The sequence below is a fragment of the Bactrocera tryoni genome, chromosome 4, assembly GCF_016617805.1.
Source record: "Bactrocera tryoni isolate S06 chromosome 4, CSIRO_BtryS06_freeze2, whole genome shotgun sequence".
In the NCBI taxonomy this organism is placed as follows: domain Eukaryota; kingdom Metazoa; phylum Arthropoda; class Insecta; order Diptera; family Tephritidae; genus Bactrocera; species Bactrocera tryoni.
The window spans coordinates 39,145,901-39,171,348 of NC_052502.1; the positions used below are offsets into that span (position 1 = coordinate 39,145,901).

Below are 25,448 nucleotides of genomic sequence, written 5' to 3' on the forward strand. Positions count from 1 at the left end.
TCAAACCAGTGAACAGAATGTCGCTAGACGTGGATAGCAGCGTTATCTTGTTGGAAAACTGTTTCTTATTGATGATAGTCCTCGGGAAAAGAGATTAATTCTGCTTCCTACACGTACGTGTAGATTTCGCTGCTAATTTTTGTTGGAACATAGCATATTCTGGATCTGGGATCTGGGTTAATAAGAAAAGGCTGCCCAAATCATAACACTTCCACCACCAAAGTTCCTGCTCAACCTTGGTTTCTCTTTTGCTTTCAACTCATGCCAAAAGTAACTAAATTAATCAGGACCAACGAGATTTTCTCTTCGGATAAAATTACGTTCTCGTGGGTTTTTGTCAGTGCCGATGCTTTTGCTTGCTTTTTATAAACAACGTGTTATGTTGTGTTTAAATATTTCTGGACACGACGTTTTTTAATGGGAAGATCAAATTGCGCTTTATTTTTTTTGTTACCTTTGGTTTTTTTCTTGTGGCCATAATTCTTGCCCTATCTTAAATACTTTCTGATAACTTTCTCAGATCTGTATATTTTTTTAAAGGAATCTACACATTACTCATGCCATTTTCCTTATGCGCCGTTATAACAGCTTTCTCTTTGTTTAACAAGTAGGGTCCTTTCGGCATGGCTTTAAAAAACAAAACATAACATAAAAAAACATAAGTAATAACTTAGGTGAGACTAATAAATCCATGCAATGTCAGTTGTAATATTTTTCCTAAAAAAAAATACTCTCATCTCTTTATTTCTTTATAAAATGACTTTTACCACCTTTCCGGCTAAACGAAATGCGCACTGAAATTAACACTTATTAAGTCTTTTTAATGATAATTTTTCAAGTTTGATATATGTTGACTAATTACAATAAAAAAACAAGAAAAAACCTTAACTTCGGTTGCACCGAAGCTAAATACCCTTCACAGGTGCATTTCTGTTAGTAACTATGTATTCAGTTTGTATGGAAGCTATATGCTATAGTAATCCGTTCTAAACAAATTTTTTAGAGATTACATTGTTGCCTTAGAAAATAACATATATCAAATTTCGTGAATATATCTTGTCAAATGTGAAAGTTGTCCATTCAAGAACTTGATTCCGATCGTTCAGTTTGTATGGCAGCTATACGCTATAGTTAATCGATCTGAACAATTTCTTCGGAGATTACATCGTTGCCTTAGAAAATAACATATACCAAATTTCGTGAATATATCTTGTCAAATGTGAAAGTTTTCCATACAAGAACTTGATTCCGATCGTTCAGTTTGTATGGCAGCTATATGTTATAGTGGTCCGATATCGGCCGTTCCGACAAATGAGCAGCTTCTTGAAGAGAAAATGACGTTTGCAAAATTTCAAAACGATATCTGAAAAACTGAGAGACTAGTTCGTATATATACAGACAGACGGACAGACAGACGGACAGACAGACAGATGGACATGGGTAAATCGACTCAGCTCGACATACTGATCATTTATATATATACTTTATAGGGTCTCCGACGGCTCCTTCTGGGTGTTACAAACTTCGTGACAAACTTAATATACCCTGTTCAGGGTATAATAAATGGTTACGTATGCAAAATATGTATTCGCAGACGGCCTAAAGTACCATAGCAATTTTCAGAATAACATAATAGGAGGAACAACTTGCCATTCACCGAAAAGAAATGCTCGGAGCTGAAAGACTAGTTCACGTATTAACAGACAGCGGGACAAACAGATGAACAAACAGACGGACATGGCTAAATCGATTCAGCTCGTCACCCTGATCATCGACTTTCCCTTTTGGGTATGTTTTCAACAAAATCTTGGTAACATTAATTTTTCACACAATATTTCTGGTTTTAGATCTTTTCATTTTCTACAACTATGGTATTGTTTGTCGCGAGCAAGTATTTTTGATTGGTACAAATTATTCAAAGAGGATCAAGAACGCGTTAACGACGAACCACGTCCAGGACGGCCATCAACATGTCGATTGGGCCTAAGAAAAGTGAAGTAGAATTGGTTTCAAAATCATTAAATTTTTTCGAAAAACGGCGCCGCGTTAATGTCTGAGAACAATGCTTTCCGACTGCCAGGATGTCATAATTATATATAATTTCGATCCGAGAGACGATCAATCCTTCATGAGTTCAACCAATATCGTGTCTCAACCATCGTATTCGCCTGATTTAGCTTCTTGTCACTTCTGGCTATTCAGCAAACTCAAACAAACACTACGGGCAAACCAGTCATCATTATAAATAGTAAAATCAGCTATATGGGGGCTATGGGAATTATTGATCCGAACTATTCTTTTGGAAATAGTACAAGCAAACGTTAGGTGAACAAAACTATTAAACACTATAGCAACTTGTTGCAAGAGTATAAAAATACAGTGTATGACGCCTTTTTTTCCATTTTTTTTATATTTTTATTTTTTTCTGAACCATTCAGAATATTGTATTAAAGTTTTAGGTCATTCGGAGAAAAACTAACGAAGTTACAGCAGGTTGAATAACGGTATCTCTAACTTAGGTTTGCGCGCCTTCCAGCTACCTGCGCTGAGTGTACAAAACTTTGAATCGATTTTCCCTAATATGCCATTTTTAAAGTCGGTGACCAGCCTACAGAAAAAACCACTGCATCGATCGTTTTGAAATTTTGTACAAATATTCTACATATATATAGCTCTCGAATTCCAAAAATTTTAATATCTAAGAATTTTACAATAACAAATAAGTCGATTTTTTCTTCTAAAATCGTCATTTTGGCTTGAAAATGGTACCAAAAATTGAAAAATTTAAAAATTAAAAAAAAAAAACTCGACGTCAATTGAAAGATAAACTAATAAACTAAAGAAAGCATTTTGATTTTTTGCTTTCAGATGATCCAGTGATGCTGTAGGCTGGTCACCGCACAAAAACTTTTTTTCGAGGTGCCTGCAGAGATCGCCTATAAATCCGTTATTCCTTGCTATTTTTCGATAAAACTTTTTTCAAGTATCCTTCAAATGTTGTACTTTCATAAAATAATAAGTAAAATAAACCTACAGTAATAATGTTTTTTAAAAAATTCACGAAAAAAGGTCTTTTTTCGACGAAACATACCGTATAGTACGCGCTATAGTATGTTAAAAGAAAAAAATTCTTTATTAAGATGTTAGAAAGGGTTAAGTTCGGATAAGCGAACTTTTTATACTCCCTCCACTTGCAAGGTACGAAGCAGGTGAAATACTTTTAGGTGTCGGGAAAACTATGTATTAAACAAATAAGAAAGGCCTATTTTCGGGTATAAAAAATTGCATACTCTTGCAACTCATAGTAATTATAAAACAGCTGAGCTTAAATAAATCAATGGTTTTTAATAAAAAAGAATTTTTTAAAGAAATAACAAATTTATAGTATACCTAAAATTTAACTTCGGTAAAGCTGGCCTATCATGAAAAATTAAAGAATATATACGTATACATATATCGTTTAGGTGACTGGTTGCCAGATATTTATGAGGAGTATACCAGCTCCGTGCCAGTTCAAAATACACTTAAAGTATATTCTTCTTGTCAATGAATCGTTAAATCGCTTTTATGTTAAGCAACTAAGATTAAGCCTGGAAATCTAATGAAAATCTAATCGGTTGTATCATGGAAAGTAAAACAATGAACAACAATACTAATTTTATCATGCAAGAGATATGGTACTTCTAGTAAAAATAAAAATCTAGCACCGAAATATTTAAGTTACTTATCCACGGACAAGCGTAATCTTTAAAAAAATTTGAAGAAACAAGTAACTGCATTACATATAAATAGAGAATTTCTATAATAATATATAAATATTTATAGTAAGCAGGTTTAAATGGTGCAAACTCGACAGCCGGTATCTTACCGAGCGTTGATTACACTTCTTTAAGTACATACAAGTACATATATTTACATTTATTCTTAATCTAAAATTAAATGTTGTTTGATTATTATTTCCAATATAAAATAAATATCTTGGAATATTTGATATATTTATTTGGAAATTTATTTTAATTCAAGTAAATACGAAAATTGGTAATATGTATCTTGGGCATTTCTGCCCAGTGAATAGTAAACTCTTATCTTATTGATTTTATACTCTTGCAACATGTTGCTACAGAAACATTGGTACAAGGATCGCACTAACAAGGGGTATAAGAAAATGGATGAAATCGGAAGATAAGCCCGCTTTCTCCCCACATAACTGTACTGTTAAAAACTACTAAAAGCACAATAAATTAATAACTAAATACGCCAGAGTTATTAAATTTTATTTCCGTGGTGGTGTCAGAAGTCTTTATGAATTGTTTATGAGCCGGTGTGAAAATTGGGCAATGGGCGTAACACCGCCCACTTTTTGATGATATCCCATATCTCGGTATCGATCCGAGCGATTTCAATTAAATTTAGGTCGTGGAATTCCTCTCACTTCCCTATGTCACAGTGCAAAAATTGGCTAAACGGAGTAGAACTGTGCCATGGACAACCATATTTCACAAATTTAAATTCCATTCGATTCTTTCACTTTCCAGTACACAATTCAAGAAGCAATTAATATAATGGATTAAAATCTAGCACGAATAATGCCTTTAGAGTATGCACCCTTATGACCAAAAATTGTCCAAATCCATTGCATCTATAGTTGAACTTTGTCAAAAATATCGGCCAATGTATGGGATATACAATTAAACTTCAGTTAAAATATTTACCTGATAATAATAGATTTGTGCATCAAAAATGGGTGGAATCGAGTCAATACTTCCCTTAGCCCCAATATACCTATTAAACAGGTTTTCAAACTTCCGAGATTTTATACCGCATATATCGGCCAATATGTGTAATATCAGGATTTTACACATCCGGCTGACTTTATTTCATATGATTGGTGTTTGTATGTGAGGTATTTTATGAAACTCAGGTTTCTTCAGTATAATGTTAGTATGTTACTGGCCAAAATAGATAAAATCGGGTCAATAGTCAATCGGTGAGAGTTGGGGATATCTCATACTTATATTGCATTTAATGATTTTCGTTTTTCTAACTAATCTTATGTCGATTTTTTTTTTTGGTCAGTCAGTGATATCTGTGTCAAATTTCACATCAAAAACTTTCAACTTTGACCTTGAATAACTTTGACGGAAGTGATTTTTTGAAAAATTTCAGAGAAACTTTTTGTAGAAAGTTCAATTTTCTACAAAAATAATTCGGCGCCGCAGCAACGTATCAATTGGTTTCGGAAAGAAAAAATTAATTGCAAAAAGTACGAAAACCCCATGTTATTTAAATGGGAAATAAATCGTCGTTGCGGCATGGGTTATTATCAATATTAAGAGCTCATATGGGTTTCATAATTTTTTTTTTTGGACATTTACTAAAAATTTTGAGGGCGCTGCAAACTCAAAAATAAATTTGGGAAATAACGGACACCCTTATGTTTATACATATTATATAAAATTGCTTGGGTGCCGATCCTCTGGTTGACGTTTTACATCTGAAGATATTTCCTTGACTTTGAGAGTACAAAATGTTCGGTTGCACATATCTCCTCCATAACTATATATAAAATACATGGAGAATGGAGATAATTTGAATCCAGAAATCAAGTACTGTTTATTTTTAAAATATAGTGTTCCGAGAAAGCTATCACCGCTCTACAGAGTTATTATCAGAAAATTTAAAATTAACTATTCAATCATCTTCTAAATACGTTTAGTAGATTGAATGAAATTAGCATGAGACTAGAGTAAGCAGGTGGTTATTAACTAAATGGGTATAATTAGATCACTTTAAATTGTTTAAGTCATTAATCGTTATATAAGAAGTCATTGCCAGCTTTGATTTAATTCGGCTTAAAAGAAACTGTCTATAAAATTTGTAAAAAAAATTATAAATAAAATAATTTAGTGAACAAAAATGTTTAATATTATTTATTTATGTTTGCAAAGGTGTGTCATGCCAATTATGAAAATTTGTCGATTTGGTAAAATACCTACTTTGACAATAATTGCCGATAAAAGCTAGAAAATTTTATTCATAACAAGAGAATGTCTTTAAATAAACGATTATTGAATTCGAACATATCCGGCTCAGAAATAAACTGATTTGAAAGACATTTTAGACATTAAATCATCGATAATCAATGTGAAACTGTTGTCTTTTTGTTGCGGAGAACCTCTCAAAACTAATATTGATTATGGAAGGTATTTGTACAAGCAGTGGATTGGAAAAATACTCATGAAATACAATGAAAATGAAATGTGTAATAAATAAAAGGAAAAATTTTTCCAGCGCTCCCTCACATCAAGTATTTTCGCTTAGTATTACTCAATATAATTTACATTACATTACATTTTTTTTAATGAAATCATATTTCAGACTTCAAATTTTGATATATTCCAGTAGTTTGAAAGCAAATAAATTCGTTTTTACACCTTTAAGGAATTTAGCGACACATGTTTTAGCAGACTTAGTCTAACGAATAATAAATTACACATACGAGTATAGTTATTATGATGAAACAGTAGCAAACATAATAGATAGAATTGTTTGTTTAATGCTATCGTTCCGCTTTTGGAAATATACAATTTGTGTTCCCCAATTCTATTTTATTTAGTTTTTGGCTAAGAATATAAAGTGTGTATTCATCACGAACAGGTGTTGAAGTTTCATCATGTTATAGCATCCTACATATGGTCCTGTACTATATGTATATTTATTTATTGTTTAATTAAAATTATAATAGTGCAAGCTGGTGACAAACAATATTATGTATGCCGTATGTGCTAAAACATCAGTTTTGCATGCATGAATTACATAACTACGAGGACAATGATGCTGAGGACGCTGATTGTAACATCTGAAAAGGAATTTAAATTTGCACTCACTCTCACCTGCACTTCCAAAGCATGGTAAGCTATAATAAGACCTAAAAGAATCACAGTCGAAACAGATATTAACGTTTTTAACGCTGTCGAGTAAAATGAAGCCTGAAAAAACAATAAAAAATAGTAATTATTTGCTATTCACACACGTAATTACTTATAACTAATATTTTCGATTATGATATATAGTATGTGCATATATAACCATATCTATCTCGAAATTAATTTATATGAGTATTATAACTAAGGTAACGAAATTTAACCTTCTAAACTTGATTTGTGACGAAAAACTATACAAATTTCAAATTTGAAGGGGTTAAATTGGTTTACGGGTTTCAAAAAATCGATTTTTTTATTGTCTTATTAAATGCTACAACACCTCTAGAATATTGTTCTAAATTACAAAGTTGATCCGAGTAATAGTTTCGAAGGTACAGCCTTGCGAACTTGTGCGCATGAGTATTTTTTTTTTTGTAAAAATCTCTGCAAATATATATTTTTTCCTTCGTTTAAGTTCTGAGTTGAGGTTTCAACTAAAACACGTATTTTTTACTTTAGACGATCCTATAAAGAGTTATCCTGCCAACGCGGGCGCATCTTTTTTCCGAGGGGTCACCGGAAATGGCGTCGCTGTGGCCGAGGTTAAAATATTTTTTTCCAAAAATTTTAGAACTTCTTTGTTTATGTTGTATGTTTGTAACAAAAAAGGCTGTTTTTACCCGAGGAAACCCATGTAACCCATTAAGTGTATTTTACAGATAAAACGGAGTTATTTCTACAAAATGATTATTAAATAAAAAAAAAATAAGAATATAAGACTTTATCATTTTTGGCACCACCATTATAAGACAAAGCGGATCTCTGAGCTTTATTAAGATAACCCATATGTACGATACTTTCGGTATAAATCATTTAGACATAGACAGTTAGGTCCTCATATTCGGTATCTGAGGTCCACTTTCGACAAATTTTTGGTAGAAGATTACATAATATGTAATACATATAGTACATTATTAGTATGCATAGTTGATGTCTGATTTCGTCTGTTCACATAAAACTGTTGAGACAATGCTATATATCAAATTTAGTTGATATTGGTCAGGTAGTTCATGAGATATTAAATTTCCCCTAGCAGTGGGCACTGAAACTTATGCAGCCTTTCTCTTCTACAAAGATTTTGAATGGGGTAAATACTTTCTTTAGCCCATATACCGAATATAAAAATTGTCGAACTCCCGCGTTATTTTATATCGCATATACTTATCGGCCATTATGTGAATTATCTTAATAAAATTGAGATAGCGTGTTTTTCTTATAGACCCAATACAACTAACAGGCTTTGTGTACCTGAAGGTACTTCCCTAGCTTTAATCTTGCAAGTTGCAAGGGTATGAAATGTTCGGTTATACCCGAACTTAGCTCTTTCTTGATTTTTTGCTCATAGTAGTATGTATAACTAAATCTGAAACGTAAACGGTTTGCATCCAACGGAGGACGTTTTGCTATTTCTTTCTTGCCTCGTACATACGGAGGAAGTCTGCCTACGAATAGATCGTGTGAAATGCTGTCTAAAATAAATAAATTTTATTGGATCCTTGACCTAGCCCTCATAAAACTAATATTAGAATTTTCGAACATCCGGTTTTTTAGTTTGGGAAATATAGATAAAATCTGGTCAGTACTACCCCAACTTTCATATACTACATACATATAATGACTTTTCTAACAAACCTTATGCCGAATATGTCGATCAGTGTATGAGATATATGGAATATATGTATGCATCTCTAAAATTGCATAGATTCCGATCCTCTGTTAGACGTTTTACACCTTTCGGTGTTTTCCTGGCTTTAATTCTTGCAAGTTGCAAGAGTATAAAATGTTCGGTTGCATCCGAGAATGGGGTCAATACTTTCTTTAGCCCATATAAAAATTGTCGAACTCCCTCGTTATTTTATATCGCATATACTTATCGGCCATTATGTGAGTTATCTTAATAAAATTGAGATAGCGTGTTTTTCTTATAACGGTGCATATTTGTGCTTAGAATTAAAAAAATCGGCTGAAAACTCGACCTAGACCCAATACAACTAACAGGCTTTGTGTACCTGAAGGTACTTCCCACTCCAGCTCTGAAAGTATTCGACGCAATGCCCGCCGGGGGAAGCAGAGGAAGAAGAAGACCTCCCCCCTCGTTGGAAAGACCAGATGGAGAAGGACCTGGTTACACTTGGAATTAAAAAATTGGAGCCAAGAAGCGAAATGGAAGAACGACTGGCGCGTTGTTGTAAACTCGGCTATAACCTCGTCTCATAAAGCGCGAGTAAACTATAAATGGCTGAAAAACAACGTTCCGAACTTCATTACGACCACACAATGGCTCTCGAATTCACCAGTTGCGAATCCAATGGATTATTCTCTCTTGGCCATTTTGGAGAATAAGGTCCGAAGTAAAACATACACCAGTCTCGAGATGCTGAAGAAAGCCATTGTCCGTGAGTGGGCCGAAATACCGGCAAGCCACATTGCGATACGTTTTTGAACCGTCTCAAGGCCATAGTTAAGGCAAAAGGTGGTCATATCGAGCAAAAGTGAATTGGTCCTGAATTTATGATGATTTTCATACATTTTGTACTTTAAAATAAATAAAAATAATTTTCCGATCAGAAGTTATGGCTTTTTTGATTGGTTACATTTCGAGTGCTGGACCCTGTAATGTAACAAGGAACACCTGCGGGAAAAAAGGGGGCGAGAAGTTCAATGTACACATTTCCTAAACCAAATTTGCTGAGTACAATTCTTATAAAAACTTCTACTGACAGTGTGAAATTGGAGGATAACCCCATATAAGAGTTAAAAACTACTAAAAGCGCGATAAATCAATAACTAAATACTCCAGAGACATTAAATTTTACCACCGAGATGGTATGAGGGAGCTTTATAGGAATCGGTATGAAAATTGGGCACCGCTCACTTTTTAGTTAAATCCCATATCTCGGAACTCGACAAATCGATTTCGACAAAATTTAGAATGTGGCATTCTTCTTACATTGTTATGTCATATTGTGAAAGTGGATGAGGTTTAAAACCAACCACGCCTACTTCCAACACAATTTTAAATTGCACTAGATTCGTTCAGTTTCCAGTCCACAATTCAAGAAGCAATTAATATAACGGCATAAAACTTTGCACGAATAATTTCTTTAGTGTGTGCCACCGTATGACCAAAAATGGTTTAAATCCAATAAAAACTGCTCAAGCCCCTAGGCACTGAATATGTGGGTCCAATGCTTATAGCTGACTTTTGATCGAAAATGTCGGTCAATGTGTGACATATATAACTGATATTAAGAAATAATCCTTCTCTTATAATGGTATGTCAGAAATGGGTTGAATCGGACCAATACTTGCCTTACTTAAGATAAAGATTTTCGAACTTCCGGGTGACTTTGTTCCGCATATAACGGTGATGTGAGAATATTTGAGTTATCCCAATGAAAATAAGAGAGCTTGTTTTACTCATAACAGTGTATCTTTGTGCCTAAAATAGATAAATATGGACGAAAACTTTGCCTAGCCCCTATATAACTCATATCAGATTTACGAACATCCGGCTGACTTTACTCTATATGATTGGTTTTACACCTTAAAGTATTTCCCTGGTTTTAATTCTTAAATGTAGCAAAAGTATAAAATGTTCGGTGGTACCCGATCTTAGCCCTTCCTTAGTTGTTTATATTATGGTTACCATTTTCTAACAACATATGAAGTGATCTTATCATTTTGTCGCGCACCTTATCTATATTGAACTACATAAACAAAATAAGTAAGATTTGCCAAGCCGGTACAAAGGTTTGGTTCTATATAAGGTACATATATATTATATAAGATATAATGTTTTTTTTTTTAATTAGTGTATACCCACTTTTGTATAAACGCCGGCACTGCTTAATTCGTTTTCAATCACCATAACGATTATACCGAACATGCCCATTACCAACGCATAATCACTAATGCGTTTTCTTTTCTCAAATAAAGCTTTTCTTTTACCAAGCCGGTATCCAACGTTGGGTTTGTGTTTTGCTGAAATCGTTGACGGCTTCCTCGATGTATTACCGCCAGTAAGAGCTCGTTCTTCCATATACCTTAATAAAGTAATAAACAATAATAATAATTAGCTGATATAACGGTAGGATAACATCTATACTAAACATTTTTTATGTATATTATGTATATACGTCATTAAGGGGGTATTCTACTCTAGAAGCATGAATTTCAGGTAATTTTTAAAGTGTCGTAAAAAAATGGCAATTCATATTTTTACTATCAATTTTTATGGTGTTTTTATTGGTACATATCTTAAGAATACAGAAAAAAAATTTTACAAAAAAATATTAAAAATTAAAATAATTAGAGGGGGAGGGGGAGATAAAGGTGTAAAAAACAATGGCGCATCCTGGTGACATTGATTCTGACTCTCCTGGTGGTCTGAAAAAAAAATTAAAAGAAATTCTTAATCAGTAAGGATGCTGTTATAGTCCCTACCTCAGAGAACACGAAATTTTTTTTTTTAAAAATGGCGACTGCCTGAAAATAAAAATCATTTTTTACGCTTTTTTTCGAAATTCCTGAATTTTTTTAAATATTAAAAACAAAAATTTTGACACTATGCTTATAGGAACGATAAAGGATTATATAAAGAAGGTTCAAACAAAATTTCAAGTAAATCGGTTGTATAGAACTTGAGATAAGGCCGGTACCGTGTGGAAAAAAGTAGTTTCGAGAAAAACGCGTTTAAAAAATTCGATACGGCCGAACCGGGCTAGGTACTGCGTCACTAAAGTAACTGTAGCTCTTAGAATAATTTTAATTTTTAAAAATCCGTTGGAGGATATGTTCTTAAGGGTCTAAACCTTAAATATATGAAAAAAATAGAATTTTTCAAAATTCTTGAGTAGAATACCCCCTTAAACCATGAATTCATATCGGTGCCGAATGAATTACTAATTACTATAAAAATAATACTGAAAAGTATTAAATGTGCGATTACTCATTAAACGATTTGTCAGAAGCATTAAATTGTATAGTTTGATGCAAGGGAATCGATTTATTAATTAAGAAGGCACCATGCGTCTTTGGATGAAATCCTCTATCTCATGAACGACTTTACCAATTTCAACCATGATCACAAATTGGGTGTATCATAATACCAATGTCACATAATCAAATCGAACTACAACCACGCTTACTTTCCATATTGAATCTCTTCTTCAAAAATAGTCGAAATTGCTAAACATTAATCCCCAGATGGATTAAATCTGCATAATACTTCCCCTCGTTTCTATATATATGTATATCTAACATAGTGATATCCAATTTTTCTTTAATTCTTCAATTAAATTAAATGCTTTCTTAATCATCGTGTTATTTAGCGCTGAATATGAAAGAATCGGTCTACACTTTGGACTAAAGCCTATAACAATGGTTAACTATGATAATAATATTATCACTCCTCATATGCGAAATAGCTAAATATTATGCGATAACATATTAATTATTAAATATTACAGATATCGGTAGTCTAGTATGATGAGTGTAGAGATTTGAGTTAACTAGATCGATTTTACCAGAAACATATCGGATTTGAAACTAAGTTATTTTATAACCCATATTATAAGTTAGATACACAATTTTATTATAATCCATTTTTAATTTTGCCTAATAGTGAATGTTGAGCTTGCTTTTCTGGTAATAATATATCGTAATTCCAAAAATGAATAAAGCCGGGTCAATACCATGTCAAGCCCCTTTATTCCCAATAAAATTATTTCTTATTTTTTATTTATTACTTTGGTTTGGCTTTATGAAGTATTTATCGGTCAATATCTTATGTAGATATCTTTGGAAAATTAAGAGTACGTCTAACATTGATATACTAGAATTTAATGCAGAACTTGTGTGAAATCTGTCCACGAATTACCCCAACTCCCAAATGCAGTCTGTGAATTATCTTCACAATTATGCGTAGAAACATGTTCTCTAGTTCACTTGAATAATGTTCAGACCTTCGCTTAGCTCTTTAAATACATGATGTGATAATATAAGGGATAAGATACGTAACAATTTTGAAGGCCTTCCATAATCTGTATATGTGACCTGGTCTACGGAAAGGGGGCTTAGGTGTCAAAAAAAAGGAGAACAATTAATGAGATAACGAGAAACTGACGATTATTTTTAACAGCTTTTCTCAGAAAACTAGTTTTCGCACGTTAGCTCCCTTTTCGTAGACCAGGTCACATATACTACCAAGTCAAAGGAGGCGAAGTACGTATACTCGATGGAAAATGCACGGCTGTGGTTAGATTTTATTTACCACACTGAAATTGTTGAAATCGAGTCGGTATAATGCGCATATCTATTCCCAATAGGGAATAAAGCTTTCGTATTAAAAGCTTTGTCAATTAACCAGATATCTTCAAGAAATTTTGTCCCCTTAAGCAATGGTGGAATCTCCGAAAAATTGGGCAGATCGAGTCACTATAGCATACACATAGCTGCCATTCAAACTGACCAATCAAAGTTTATTTATTGGACGCATCGAAGCTGTTTTCGGTACTCCTCTAAATGATACAAGAGGGCTTTAAAGGAGCTGGTGTCAAAATTGCACGATGGGCATGGCACTGCCCTCATTTCGGTACAAACATACATCTCAGGACCTACTCAACCGATATTAACCAACTTAAATCTTGCGTTAATTTTTGGAATTGAATTCCAATCTTGTATTAATTTTGGGACATCTTGTATAATCTTGAGTTTTCTATGCACCAGTACGAAAACGAGCGAAATCGGACGACAACCATGCCTACTACCCATATAACACAATTTTAAATACCATTTGACTATTTAATTTTCCAGAATGCAAAGCAAGCACCAACGAATGTATCGGGCTAAAACTTGGACCAAATAGTGCGCTTAACTTAGTCTACCTTATGACCTAAGAGTATCCAAATTGAAAATTTGGATAAAAGTTGAAATTGCGAACATTTTATCGAAAATATCGGTCAATCTGTGAGATATATTAACTCAAAACTTTGTCTAATAATAATGAGAGAAGTTTTTCCAATAATGGTGCATTTGTGCCTAAAATAGATAAAACCGTAAGAAAACTTGTTTCAGACCCCATAACTACTCACAAACCTTATGCACCTGAAGGTATTTCCCTGGCTTTGATCCTCACAATTTGCAAGAGTTTGACTTGTTCGGTTACACTCGAACTTAATCCTTCCTTTCTTGTTTCTCTTTTCTTTTAAATCTTGAATGAATGTAATCATGAGATTACTTTATAATACTGTAAAGGCCGATCTTGGGTTGCAAGGAATATGTATGAGAAGTATCATCAATATATCTCAATTTTTACTGAAGTTATGAACGGACTGGAAAAAGTTACAAACATATGCAGATGAAGGTAATGAAAGCGTTATTAAGAGTTTTGTGAATGGTCAGTATCATGGCCATTTTGTCGTTAGCAACAGGAATTGCTATAGTATTCTCAAAGCTTGATTTGCCGTATATGTTACTTGTATATAATATAGTGAAATTGCAATATTAGTACCACTGATCCATTAATAAACTTAATGGAAAAATTTTCATCATCAACCACCACTTTTAAAATTTTATCTACATATATAATATATATGACTTAGCATATACAGATAGGGTCCTATCCCTATCGTTAACACTGGTAAACAAAAATCCACTTGTATTTGTGACATGAACAGAACAAAGTGTTTATTATGTAAAAATTGCCACAAATGCGGAAAATAGCTACAGATTTCTTTTATCACCTATAGTTTTTTTTGCTATGAGGATTTTTGTTAAAAAAAAAACGATATATTATTGTTGCATTATTTTTTACCCAAAGAGTACCTTAAAATGTTATTGTAGATGTTTTTCGGCGATATTTTGGTTTTGGAGTATCCCTTAACAATGTCCAGCAGTAATCGGCAAGCAAACTGGCACCCCACTTGACTTGGTACCGTTTCTCCATAGCAGAAATCGCTTGATGGAGCCGTTCCCCATGTTCGTCACTTCATTTTCGAGGAAAAAATCCAGTTGGGAGTCCAGAAAGTGAATTTTGAGAGACATGTTGCAACCCATTTTTTTTATAGTTAGTAAGTAGTTCAGTCTCAAGATCTTTGTAATCATCAGCTTTCACATTTCCAAGAAATTTTTTAACAATGCTTTTAAATGCCAGGCTCGTATTTCAGTTTCATTGAGCATTTCCTCAAATGTTATATCTTTCATTAGTTCTCTTATTTGCGGACCCACAAAGTTGGTAGCAATACCTTTTTGGGATCAACTAGAGGTTCACTGCTTCTGTACATAATGAAAGTCTCCCGCACAGCTGTTCCATTCGCAAAGAAAGCACCAATATTCCTTATATACTAGTTGCATTCCAAGAAGAAGGGCTAATACTTTTAGGTCTCCACATATTGGATGTGCTCTAAAAGAACTCTCATATTCTTATATGATTCCTTCATATGAACCGCATTAGCTAAGGGCACAGATGGATATTTGTTACCGTTATGAACCAATATTGCCTTGAAACTAAGTTTAGAGGAATCAATGAATAGACGCCAATCTCGTGGATCATGTTTCTCTCCTAGTCCGTTAAGAAAATGGTTAACTACTGAACATTATGCTAAATCCCCTTCTTGAAGAATTTTTGAGGCCTTGCTGCCTTTTTCTGTAAAAAGTAATATTTATAGTATATCACTTTGGAGAACTTAATGACTTAGTTCGAGATCTAACACTTTAAAAATTGCAGTCCGCACTTTTAGCATCCAGACTATCCGACCTTTTATTTAAATTTTTTTTATTTTATTTCACCCTGTGAAATTAGATGAGGCACTGTTGAACATCATGGTAAATCAAATAAAGGATCGGTTGTCATTTCTTTTGCGATTTCTGTAGCTAGCTAGCTTTGAAGAGCTAGTCGATTCTAGTCCTTCATTGAGACTCCAAGATTCTCATGCTTTTGGAATAGGAAGTTGTTCACTATGTTTGACAGGTTTTGATTTAACCGTATGTTTAGACTTCGGTCCAATACCTTTAATATTCGTGAGGCAAAAATACCAGTCTGTAACATGGTACTTAGGTTCTCTCCAAACCATTGGCACTGCGAAGGGCATTTTACGATTTGAACCTTTTACACAAGCTGTTCACGATGTTACACAAGTTTTAGAATAGATATGAGGGGCCCATGCTGACTTGGTCTCCAACTTTAACACCAAATTAAGGTTCGAAAACTTTTAGCGTAAGCGGAGTAAAATTACGTTTTTGTGATTTAAAAGTTAGTTCTCCGCACACATTACAAAAACTGTTGGCACTATTTACGCACTGCCTAGGTATTGTACCTAAAAATCTTAAACACAGTAATTTCAAAACTGTAATACATTTTGTTATCCACACATGGAAACCGTAACCGATTCGGACACCGTAAGTCTACTGATAAATTTTGTAAAATAAAATGATCGTAAAATACGCTGTTCACTTCAAACAAGCCGTAGTTACAGAATATCTGTGGATGATTCTGTTTTCAGATTTGACTTCAGGGTATCAAATTGCAATAGAAACACCTAAGAATTTCCATGTCACAAATTATCTGTCTACCAGTGTAATGAGCAAATCATGCCAGAGACATGAAATTTTACACCCAATATGGTATGAGAGAGCTTTATGGGAGCCGGTCTAAAAATTGGATCATAGGTGTGATACCGCCTACTTTTGGGTGGAATCACATATCTCGCGACCTGTCCGACCAATTTCGACTAAATTAAGCTTAGCATAATAGAAAAATAGGCGAAATCGGACTACAACCACACATACGGCCCATACAGCACAGTTTTAACTTTTATTTGAATGTTTCATTTTCCACGAATAATGCCTTGGCAGTATGCCATCTTATGACCAAAAGTTGTCTAAATCTAACCAAAACTGTTCAACTCTCTTGGTAGCGATTAATCTTGTTCTGACAATAATATCTCTGTGTATCAAAAATGGGTTAAATCGGGCCAATACATCGCTGAGTTCCCTTATACTTAGTACACTGATTCTCGAACTTTCGGGTGACTGTATACCGCATATATCGGCCAATATACATATAAGTTATCTCAATGAGAGGCAGAGGGTGTTTTACTCAGTGTATCTTTTTGCCTTAAATAGGTAAAATTGGATTTTTTTTTTTACTAAGGAACCCACATACCAAGTTTCATTGAGATATTTCAATTTTTACTCAAGTTACAGCTAGCACGGGCGGACCGACGGACAGACAGACAGTCAACCGGATTTCAACTTTTCTCGTCATCCTGATCATTTATATATATATAACCCTCGCTTAGTTTTAAGTGATACATACAACCGTTAGGTAACAAAACTATAATACTTTGTAGCAACTGATTGCAAGAGTATAAAAATTGTGGAATAGCTGCAGTGTTGATAAAAAGTTCAATTATAATTTGAGATATGTAAGTGCAAGATTTAAATGTCGACGATGATGTTTTTGGTGGTGCTGTCAAACCCCTGTATGGGATTGCCAATCTTCACTTATCCTAAGGAAACATTGCAAACTGATCACGTCTCAGATATAATACAATTCCTATATGTTAGGAATGGTAGAATAGAACTGCAACCAAATATGGAGTGAATTAAGAAAAAAACTTGATTAAGTGAGAGTAGGTACTATAAATGGTATAGAGCAGGCCCGTCCAACATAATTTTGTGAAGGGCCAGGTTTAGCATTTTCAAAACCGTAGCGGGCCAAAAAAAATAAAATGACCTTCAGTTTTGGTATATTTATTTATTTATAAAAAGCAGCATCACATAAATCTTAATATATTATTATTAATGTAACTATGGCCTTAGCATTATTCTTATTTTTAAAATCTAATTAATGAGATGTCTGACATTTTTTCTGTTTGCACAGCGCATCTATGTGAGCTGGAGTTTTAGAAGTGGCTATGCGCAAAATGCCTTTAAGATGGCTATCTAATAAAGATGATCTGGTTTTGATTTGTTAAATTTCATGCGAGAAAACAGCTGCTCGCAAACATATGTACTACCAAATAAAGAAATTTGTTGAATAACCAGCTTAGTAAGGTTTGGGTATTGACTGGGTGTAATATACTTTTTGTAAAATTCAATTAAGTTTGGAAGACAATTATTATATGCGGTTTTTGGATGAGAGCTGCTTTGCAATTCTATTAACTCCAGCTGTGAATTCAGCGCAGCGCCTTCAATTTCAACATCAAATGGATTTGAAATGGATTCTTTCATGCAGGGAGTTTGTGATTTGAAGTCAGCGAATCTGTCGTCAAACTCGTTCCTTATTCTTTGTATCATCAACACGTACTTGTCAAAATCCAAGGTATCTTGCTTTCTTGTAGATAAGGTCTCCCAATGAATCAACTGCTTTTGTTCCAGCTGCTTTTCCAACAACAAAAGTTTTTTTGTGAAAGCTAGAACCTGTTCGTATAACTGTGTGCATAGTTGGTCTTTCCCTTGCAGTTTCAAGTTAAGCTCAGAAAGATATTTGGTTATATCAACCACGAAAGCCAGATCAGCCAACCACTGCTCATCAGTAAGGAAAGTAATTTTTTGGTCTTTGTTGTCAAGAAAAATCTTTAAGTCGTCCAGCAGGGAATAGAATCGTTTTAGTGTAGCTGCTCTGCTGAGCCAGCGAACGCGACTGAAGTATACAATGTCTTCGTGATCTGAACCGACATCAGCCAGAAAAGCCTGGAACTGTCTGTGGTTAAGCCCTCTTGCGCGTAAAAATTAACTGTCTGCACTACTTTATCCATCACGTGTTTCAGGCCTATACAACTGGGATGCCCAAAGGCTCTAAGAGATGGCGGGCCGGATGAAGGGCCTATGCGGGCCGGATGGTGGCCCGGGGGCCGTATGTTGGACAGGCCTGGTATAGAGAGTACTATAATGGTACTTGGTATAAACCAATCCATACCATACAATCAAAGAGGCTGAATTTAATACGTACATACATACATATGAAGAGGTTTGAAAACGTAAGAGGAGTGAGGAATCATGTGACATCTAAAAGCTAGGAAAAATTTATCACTGCTCAATCTAAGAGAAACTAAAAATTTTATTTAAAAAGGGATTACATACTAGATATATCTCTAAATATCAATTTTCCGCTCGTTATTATTGCTAACTTAAAAGGTGCTAAACAGATACTATATACAAATTTAATATATGAAGGGTAAACACATGTTGTCGCATATATTTGTATGTATTATATTAAGCATACTCATTACCATAAATGTGGCATTTAAATAAGGGTCTATGAAATAACTCCCACGAAATAAGTCCCACCAAAAATTGCTATTTCGAAAGTGGGAGTTATTTCGTTTTTAAAAGTAGGACTTATTTCGTCAATTAGTTGGACTTATTTCTTTACGCGTTTTTATTTTAAGTGGGACTTATTTCGTTTTGAGTGGGAGTAAATTCGTTTTGTAAAGTGGGAGTTATTTCATTTTAGATAGATTCAAATCATTTATAAAATATTTTGAGAATCAATGGATGCAAAAGGTACAATATTCCCTTTTACAGAATATTTACAAAAAGGTGCAGCCAAATATCTAATTTTTTCCTTGTAAGCACTTGAAAATTTGCAGTGAATGCTATCTTACAATGCAAACTCACAAAATTGATCAAATCAAACTAGTATGTCTATTCTGTCGTGCAAAAGTTCATGAAAACCTTTAAATATTTATCTGAAATAAATGATTTTTTATGGAGGGGTGCGATAGAGCCATGAAATATAAGGCCATTATGGCTTTATTTCTCATTTTTTTCTTATGCAAAAAGTTATATATTGGACATTTCGTAAAAGGGACAACCATAATTTTTTGTCCATTATTTGAAATCACATTAAACAGTGAAAAAGTGGGACTTATTTCGTTTATGAAAGTGGGACTTATTTCATTTAAGAAATATATTATTCACGGGGGAGTTATTTCATTTTGAGTGGGAGTTATTTCATTTCAAGTAAATTTTAAATCATTTCATTTTGGTGGGACTTAATTCGTTTTCAAAAGTGGGACTTATTTCATAGACCCTTTAAATAATAGTGGCAAGTTGGCAAAATGCTAACTTTGGTGAAATGAGCGCTCCGTGGCAATATTGCAGTAAGTCAGCCGTTATTAAATTTTTCTATGAGAATTTTTTCTATAAATATCTAATCAATTTATTATTAAATAATACAATATTATATTTTACAACGAAGAAACCACAACGCGAGAAATAAGTTATCCACTGATTGTTATTTGCAGCAAATTGCAATGATTGCCACTGAAAATAATCTTTAATAGTTGCAATTTTGGCGCAAAATAAATAGCATGACGAAATGAACAGCGTTTTTGAATCTTGCCATTTTGTGAAGTTGGCAATAAATGCCACCAGTTTGCGGCATTAAATGAGTAATACTATTTTTTAATACATAATACTAAGGACTACTATAGCAGATACAATATTTAAATATGTTAAATGAAAGGATTTTGGGTATACATACATTTCATACCTGGGGTAATCGGAGTGGATACCCACTAACGCCTCGGCTGCTTCTTCGTTGCATCCCGATGAGTTCTGTTCCCGATTCGCTATAGAAGGTGTTTTCATCGAGCCAGGAATTGAGAGAGTCGATGCTGGTTTGCGGAGCTTTTGAATCACCCAAACAATTGTAGTGGACGTTTCATTCAAAATGGACATGCAATAAAATATAGAATACATTTGCTCTCTTATTTAAAGTTTTATTCATTATTTAACAATATAGTTATTTTGAAATGTGCATACTGTGCATATCATAAGCACTATAATTACTTTTACATGTTCATAAAAATATCAGTGCATTATCAAATTTAAAGACATTTAAATTCGTGATTTACATAAGCAAACAATCGGATGCTTTTTATAAAAATAATTAATGCTATTTTGTAGTTCTGTAAACCAAGCCGAATTTGTGCTAATATAAGTTTGTGGCATACCTTTGATTGAAATTTACAGTCAAAATAAAATTATCAATAAATGATATTTAAATTGCAGTCGGATATTTGTTTACTGTAGGAAACTTAAAGAGTTATAGGTTTCACAAGGTGTGTTAGTATTCTATCTCATCCCGAAATTGTAAAATAGTTTACCTTATAACCTTATTTAAAACTGAATGTTTTGAGTTTTAATATTTCTTCGCAACTATGTCAATCTGGTAATCTACATTAAATGCTAAATTTTTAGAATCACAACGTTAATAAAACTTGAATTTCTTTAAATACTCATATTAATTACGAACTTATTTTTTAAAAGGTTTCCTGCAATAATATGTTAGCTAGCAGTGTGGAAATTTGTTATCGGTTCGACTAGATTTAAGGTTCTTTCTCTACTTTATATGATTAAATCATTTAATTTTCAGTCTTAAGGAAAGTCAGAAAAGATCTGCGTACAAGTTACTAAAAAAACAACTGGTTAGAAAAATAACTTTGTATAATTTTTATAAAAACCATTTTTTTTTTATATTCATTATATTAAATATATAGTTTTATGATTAATTTATCGACGATGCAAAAGAAAACATGCACGCGAATATAAAATCCATTAGAAAAAGTCTGCGCACAAGGTGCAAAGTCGAAAAAAGTAATTTTTTTTCTGAATTGTTCTTAAAGTTTAAGAGAAAGTCGGATATTCCCAACGTTTTAAAACTTTCTCTAGTCGTTTTGGTATGGAATAGCCATGCTTAGAGGTTTATGACGAAGGGATGTGAGCCTATTTCTTCTGCAGCTCATGCTTGAGCATACCTTTCTCTTCTTCTTCTTAATAGGCGTAGACACCGCTTATGCGATTATAGCCGAGTTAACAACAAGCGTAACCAGGTCCTCCTCCACCTGGTCTTCCAACGGAGTGGAGGTCTTCCTCTTCCTCTGCTTCCCCCGGCGGGTACTGTGTCGAATACTTTCAGAGCTGGAGTGTGTTCATCCATTCGGACAACATGACCTAGCCAGCATAGCCGCTGTCTTTTAATTCGCTGAAATATGTCAATGTCGTCATGTATCTCATACAGCTCATCGTTCCATCGAATGCGATATTCGCCGTGGCCAACGCGCAAAGGACATAAATCTTTCGCAGAACTTTTCTCTCGAAAACTCGCAACGTCGACTCATCCGTTGTTGACATCGTCCAAGACTCTGCACCATACAGCAGGACGGGAATTATGAGTGACTTATAGAGTTTGGTTTTTGTTCGTCAAGAGAGGACTTTGCTTCTCAATTGCCTACTTAGTCCGAAGTAGCACCTGTTGGCAAGAGCAATCCTGCGTTGGATTTCCAGGCTGACATTGTTGGTGGTGTTCCTACTGGTTCCTAAATAGACGAAATTATCTACAACTTCAAAATTATGACTGTCAACAGTGACGTGAGAGCCAAGTCGCGAGTGCGACGACTGTTTGTTTGATGACAGGAGATATTTCGTCTGAATAACTGACAAACAGTGTTGCCAAATGTGATACGTCTTGTCTGTATGCCCACAGTACTCCCCCTCAAATAAAGTCCTGCTGGACTTTTTTAAGGTTGGGTTCCTTTACTAGATCCTAGTCCGGGTGCTTGGTGCAGTTAGGCTGGTTGATGTATGTAGCGAATTCATTTGCTTGGTGAGAGTACGGCTGTGAGGCACCCGGACTAGGATCTCAACCTTAAAAAAGTCCAGCAGGACTTTATTTGAGGGGGAGTACTGTGGGCACACAGACAAGACGTATCACATCTGGCAGCACTGTTTGTCAGTTATTCTATTATTTCATTCTCTTTATATTCTTCTTGAAAATTTACAGTTTCAATTGAATTCTAAGCTTTTAGTTTTAAGAAGCGTCACTTCTTGTGTAGACGCCAACAAGTGGAGAAGTCTTTTGAGTTATCTTAATAAATAATCTGTAATTTTATATTATTGTGGTGTTTCAATACGCCACATAATAATAATACCTTTACCTCAAAGTAATTGCACGATGGCGTATTTTACGTTCCAATGAAACTCATAGAAACTATTAAGGATTCAAATCTGGTGATTCTGGTCGTACTGGAAGCTGTTTGAGAACGTTGTAGAATAACTAAAGCTTAACTATGTAACAGCGAATAAATTGAAACTTTTCACAATGCTATAGAGTAATATCGATCTTTATTTAATTTTAGCACTAAATTTTTTCAATATTTTGAGTATAGAATTATTGTAGTTTAAATTTTGAGGATATTCTTTTTAAAGAGCAGTAGCAGCTATGTACATAATGTTTAATAAAGACAAAGTGAGACTAATGGTTCCATTAGAACGATACGTTATTTCTATAATATGCAACAGAACAGCACACAAAATTAGATTTGGAGTATTAATTATCTAAACAACAGGGTTAAAGTCATGCATAAGTGTTTTTCAGAAAATAAATTCAATTTCTTGATCGCGTGCTTCAGAATTATCTATCAAAAATTTGTATTTATAAATGGTTTCTCAAATTGATAAATTTTGCACTTTCACGCAATCTAAGACTAGAAACTCTTAATGAAAATTAATATTATTTTTAATTTTATAATACCTTCCTTCCACCTTTTTGTCTTTTGAATTTTGCGGCTATGTATAAAGCGCTACAGAGCTCGTAGCTGGCAATACAATACATCTTTGAATGATCTTGACATAACCTACAAAACGACGCTATACATGATTACTTTGGATATTGCGTTCAACAGTTATAGACGTGTAAACATGGTGTTCACTAACGCCGAAATTCGCGCTATTTTGAAGTTTTCTTCGTTAAAGGCAAATCCGTTAGAGAAACGTTCCGTGAGATTAATGGTGTTTTGAAGGATGGTTTTTGTTTTGTTTTGGATGGGTGAAAACGACACCACGGATAAGCCAGCCGGCGGTAGGCCTGTGACGATGAATACCGATCAAATCATGGAAAACATCGAGTTCGACCGGCATGTGGCATCTCGTGAAAGTCTCCCAGAAGATGGGAGTTAGTCACCAAACCATTTTAAACCATCTGCAGAAGGCTGTATACACAAAAAAAACTTGATGTTTGGGTGCTGCATGATTTGACACAAAAAACCTTCTGGACCGAATCAACGCCTGTGATATGCTGCTGAATCGGAACCAACTCGACCCATTTTTGAAGCGGATGGTGACTGGCCACGAAAAATGGATCACATACGACATTATCAAGCGAAAATGGTCGTGGCCGGTGAATTGTCCCAAACAGTGGCCAAGCCGGGATTGACGGTCAGGAAGGTTTTGCTGTGTGTTTGGTGGGATTGGAAGGGAATCATCCACTATGAGCTGCTTCCATATGGCCAGATGCTTAATTCTACCATCTACTGCGAATAACTGGACCGCTTGAAGCAGGTGATCGACCAGAAGCGTCCAGAATATGCCAACAGGAAGGGTGTATTGTTCCACCAGGACAACGCCAGACCACACACTTCGTTGATGACTCGTCAGAAGCTAGAGGTGCTCGGATGGGAGATTTAATCGCATCCACCATATAGCCCGGACATAGCGCCAAGGCATTACCACCTGTTCCTGTGCATGGCGAATACCCTTGTTGGTGTAAAGTTGAACTCAAAAGAGGCTTGTAAAAAGTGGCTGTCCGAGTTCTTCTTCTACGAGGGGGTATTATGAAGTTGCCGTCTAGATGGAAACAGATTATCGTACGAAACGGCGCATATTTCAACAAAATCCGATCACTGTAACACTCTTAATAAAGCATTGAATAAAGAGCAAAAAAGCGGAATATTATATTTGTATAAAATTGCCCATTATTTAAAAATTTAAAACATTGAAATCCAGGTGACTTTGTGTCTGTCCGTCCATACATGCTGTAATTTGAGTAAAAACTGAGAAATCTTAATTAAACTTGATACGCGCGTTCTTTAGTAAAAAAAAAACAAGTTACGAGTTCGTAGATGGACGTAATCGGACCACTGCCACGCCAACAAAACGCCATTAATCGAAAACCTATAAAGTTTCATAACTAATCACTTAACTCTAATTTGGCACAGGAGATCGCAGTAGGGGCACCTGTAGGCGTAGCCCCACCCTCATAAGTTTAATTTACATATCTCCTAAACCACTAAAGCTATTTGCTTAACGCAAATATTATAAGAAAATAGATGAATTCGGAAGATAACCCCGCTTACTCCCCATATAACAGTATTGTTAAAAACTACTAAAAGCGCAACAATTAAAAACAAGAGACATTAAATTTTATCTCCGAGATGGTATGAGAGACGCCTACTACCCATAAAATACAATTTTAAATTAAATCTGATTATTTCCTTTCCAGCACACAAATGAAGAATTAATATAACGGAATAAAACTTAGCCTTTAGAGTGTGCTGCCTTATGACCAAAAATTGTCCAAACTCAACAAAAAGTGTTCAAACCCCTAGGTACTGAACCCCAGTGTCTATGAGGGATTAGTTCGTATATATACAGACAGACGCACTTAGGAGCATTTAG

The 25,448-nt window shown here is 34.4% G+C and overlaps 1 protein-coding gene across 9 annotated transcripts in view; it reads right to left on the reverse strand.

The window, feature by feature from the left end:
- LOC120774500 (small conductance calcium-activated potassium channel protein) overlaps nt 1–20,622 on the reverse strand; it is a 51,931-nt gene extending 31,309 nt beyond the window's left edge. For 3 of the 9 annotated variants that reach the window (XM_040104177.1, XM_040104170.1, XM_040104173.1), the window contains exons 1-3: nt 20,476–20,622; nt 10,810–11,029; nt 6,888–6,989 (exon numbers count right to left, since the gene is read on the reverse strand). In XM_040104177.1, the coding sequence (XP_039960111.1) occupies nt 6,888–6,989; nt 10,810–11,029; nt 20,476–20,582 (429 nt within the window). In that variant the 5' untranslated portion in view covers nt 20,583–20,622. Of the gene's footprint in view, nt 1–6,887; nt 6,990–10,809; nt 11,030–20,475 lie in introns of those variants that run through there. The other 6 variants (XM_040104174.1, XM_040104175.1, XM_040104171.1 and 3 more) reach the window with 4 other exon arrangements.
- Nucleotides 20,623–25,448: the final 4,826 nt, after the last annotated feature.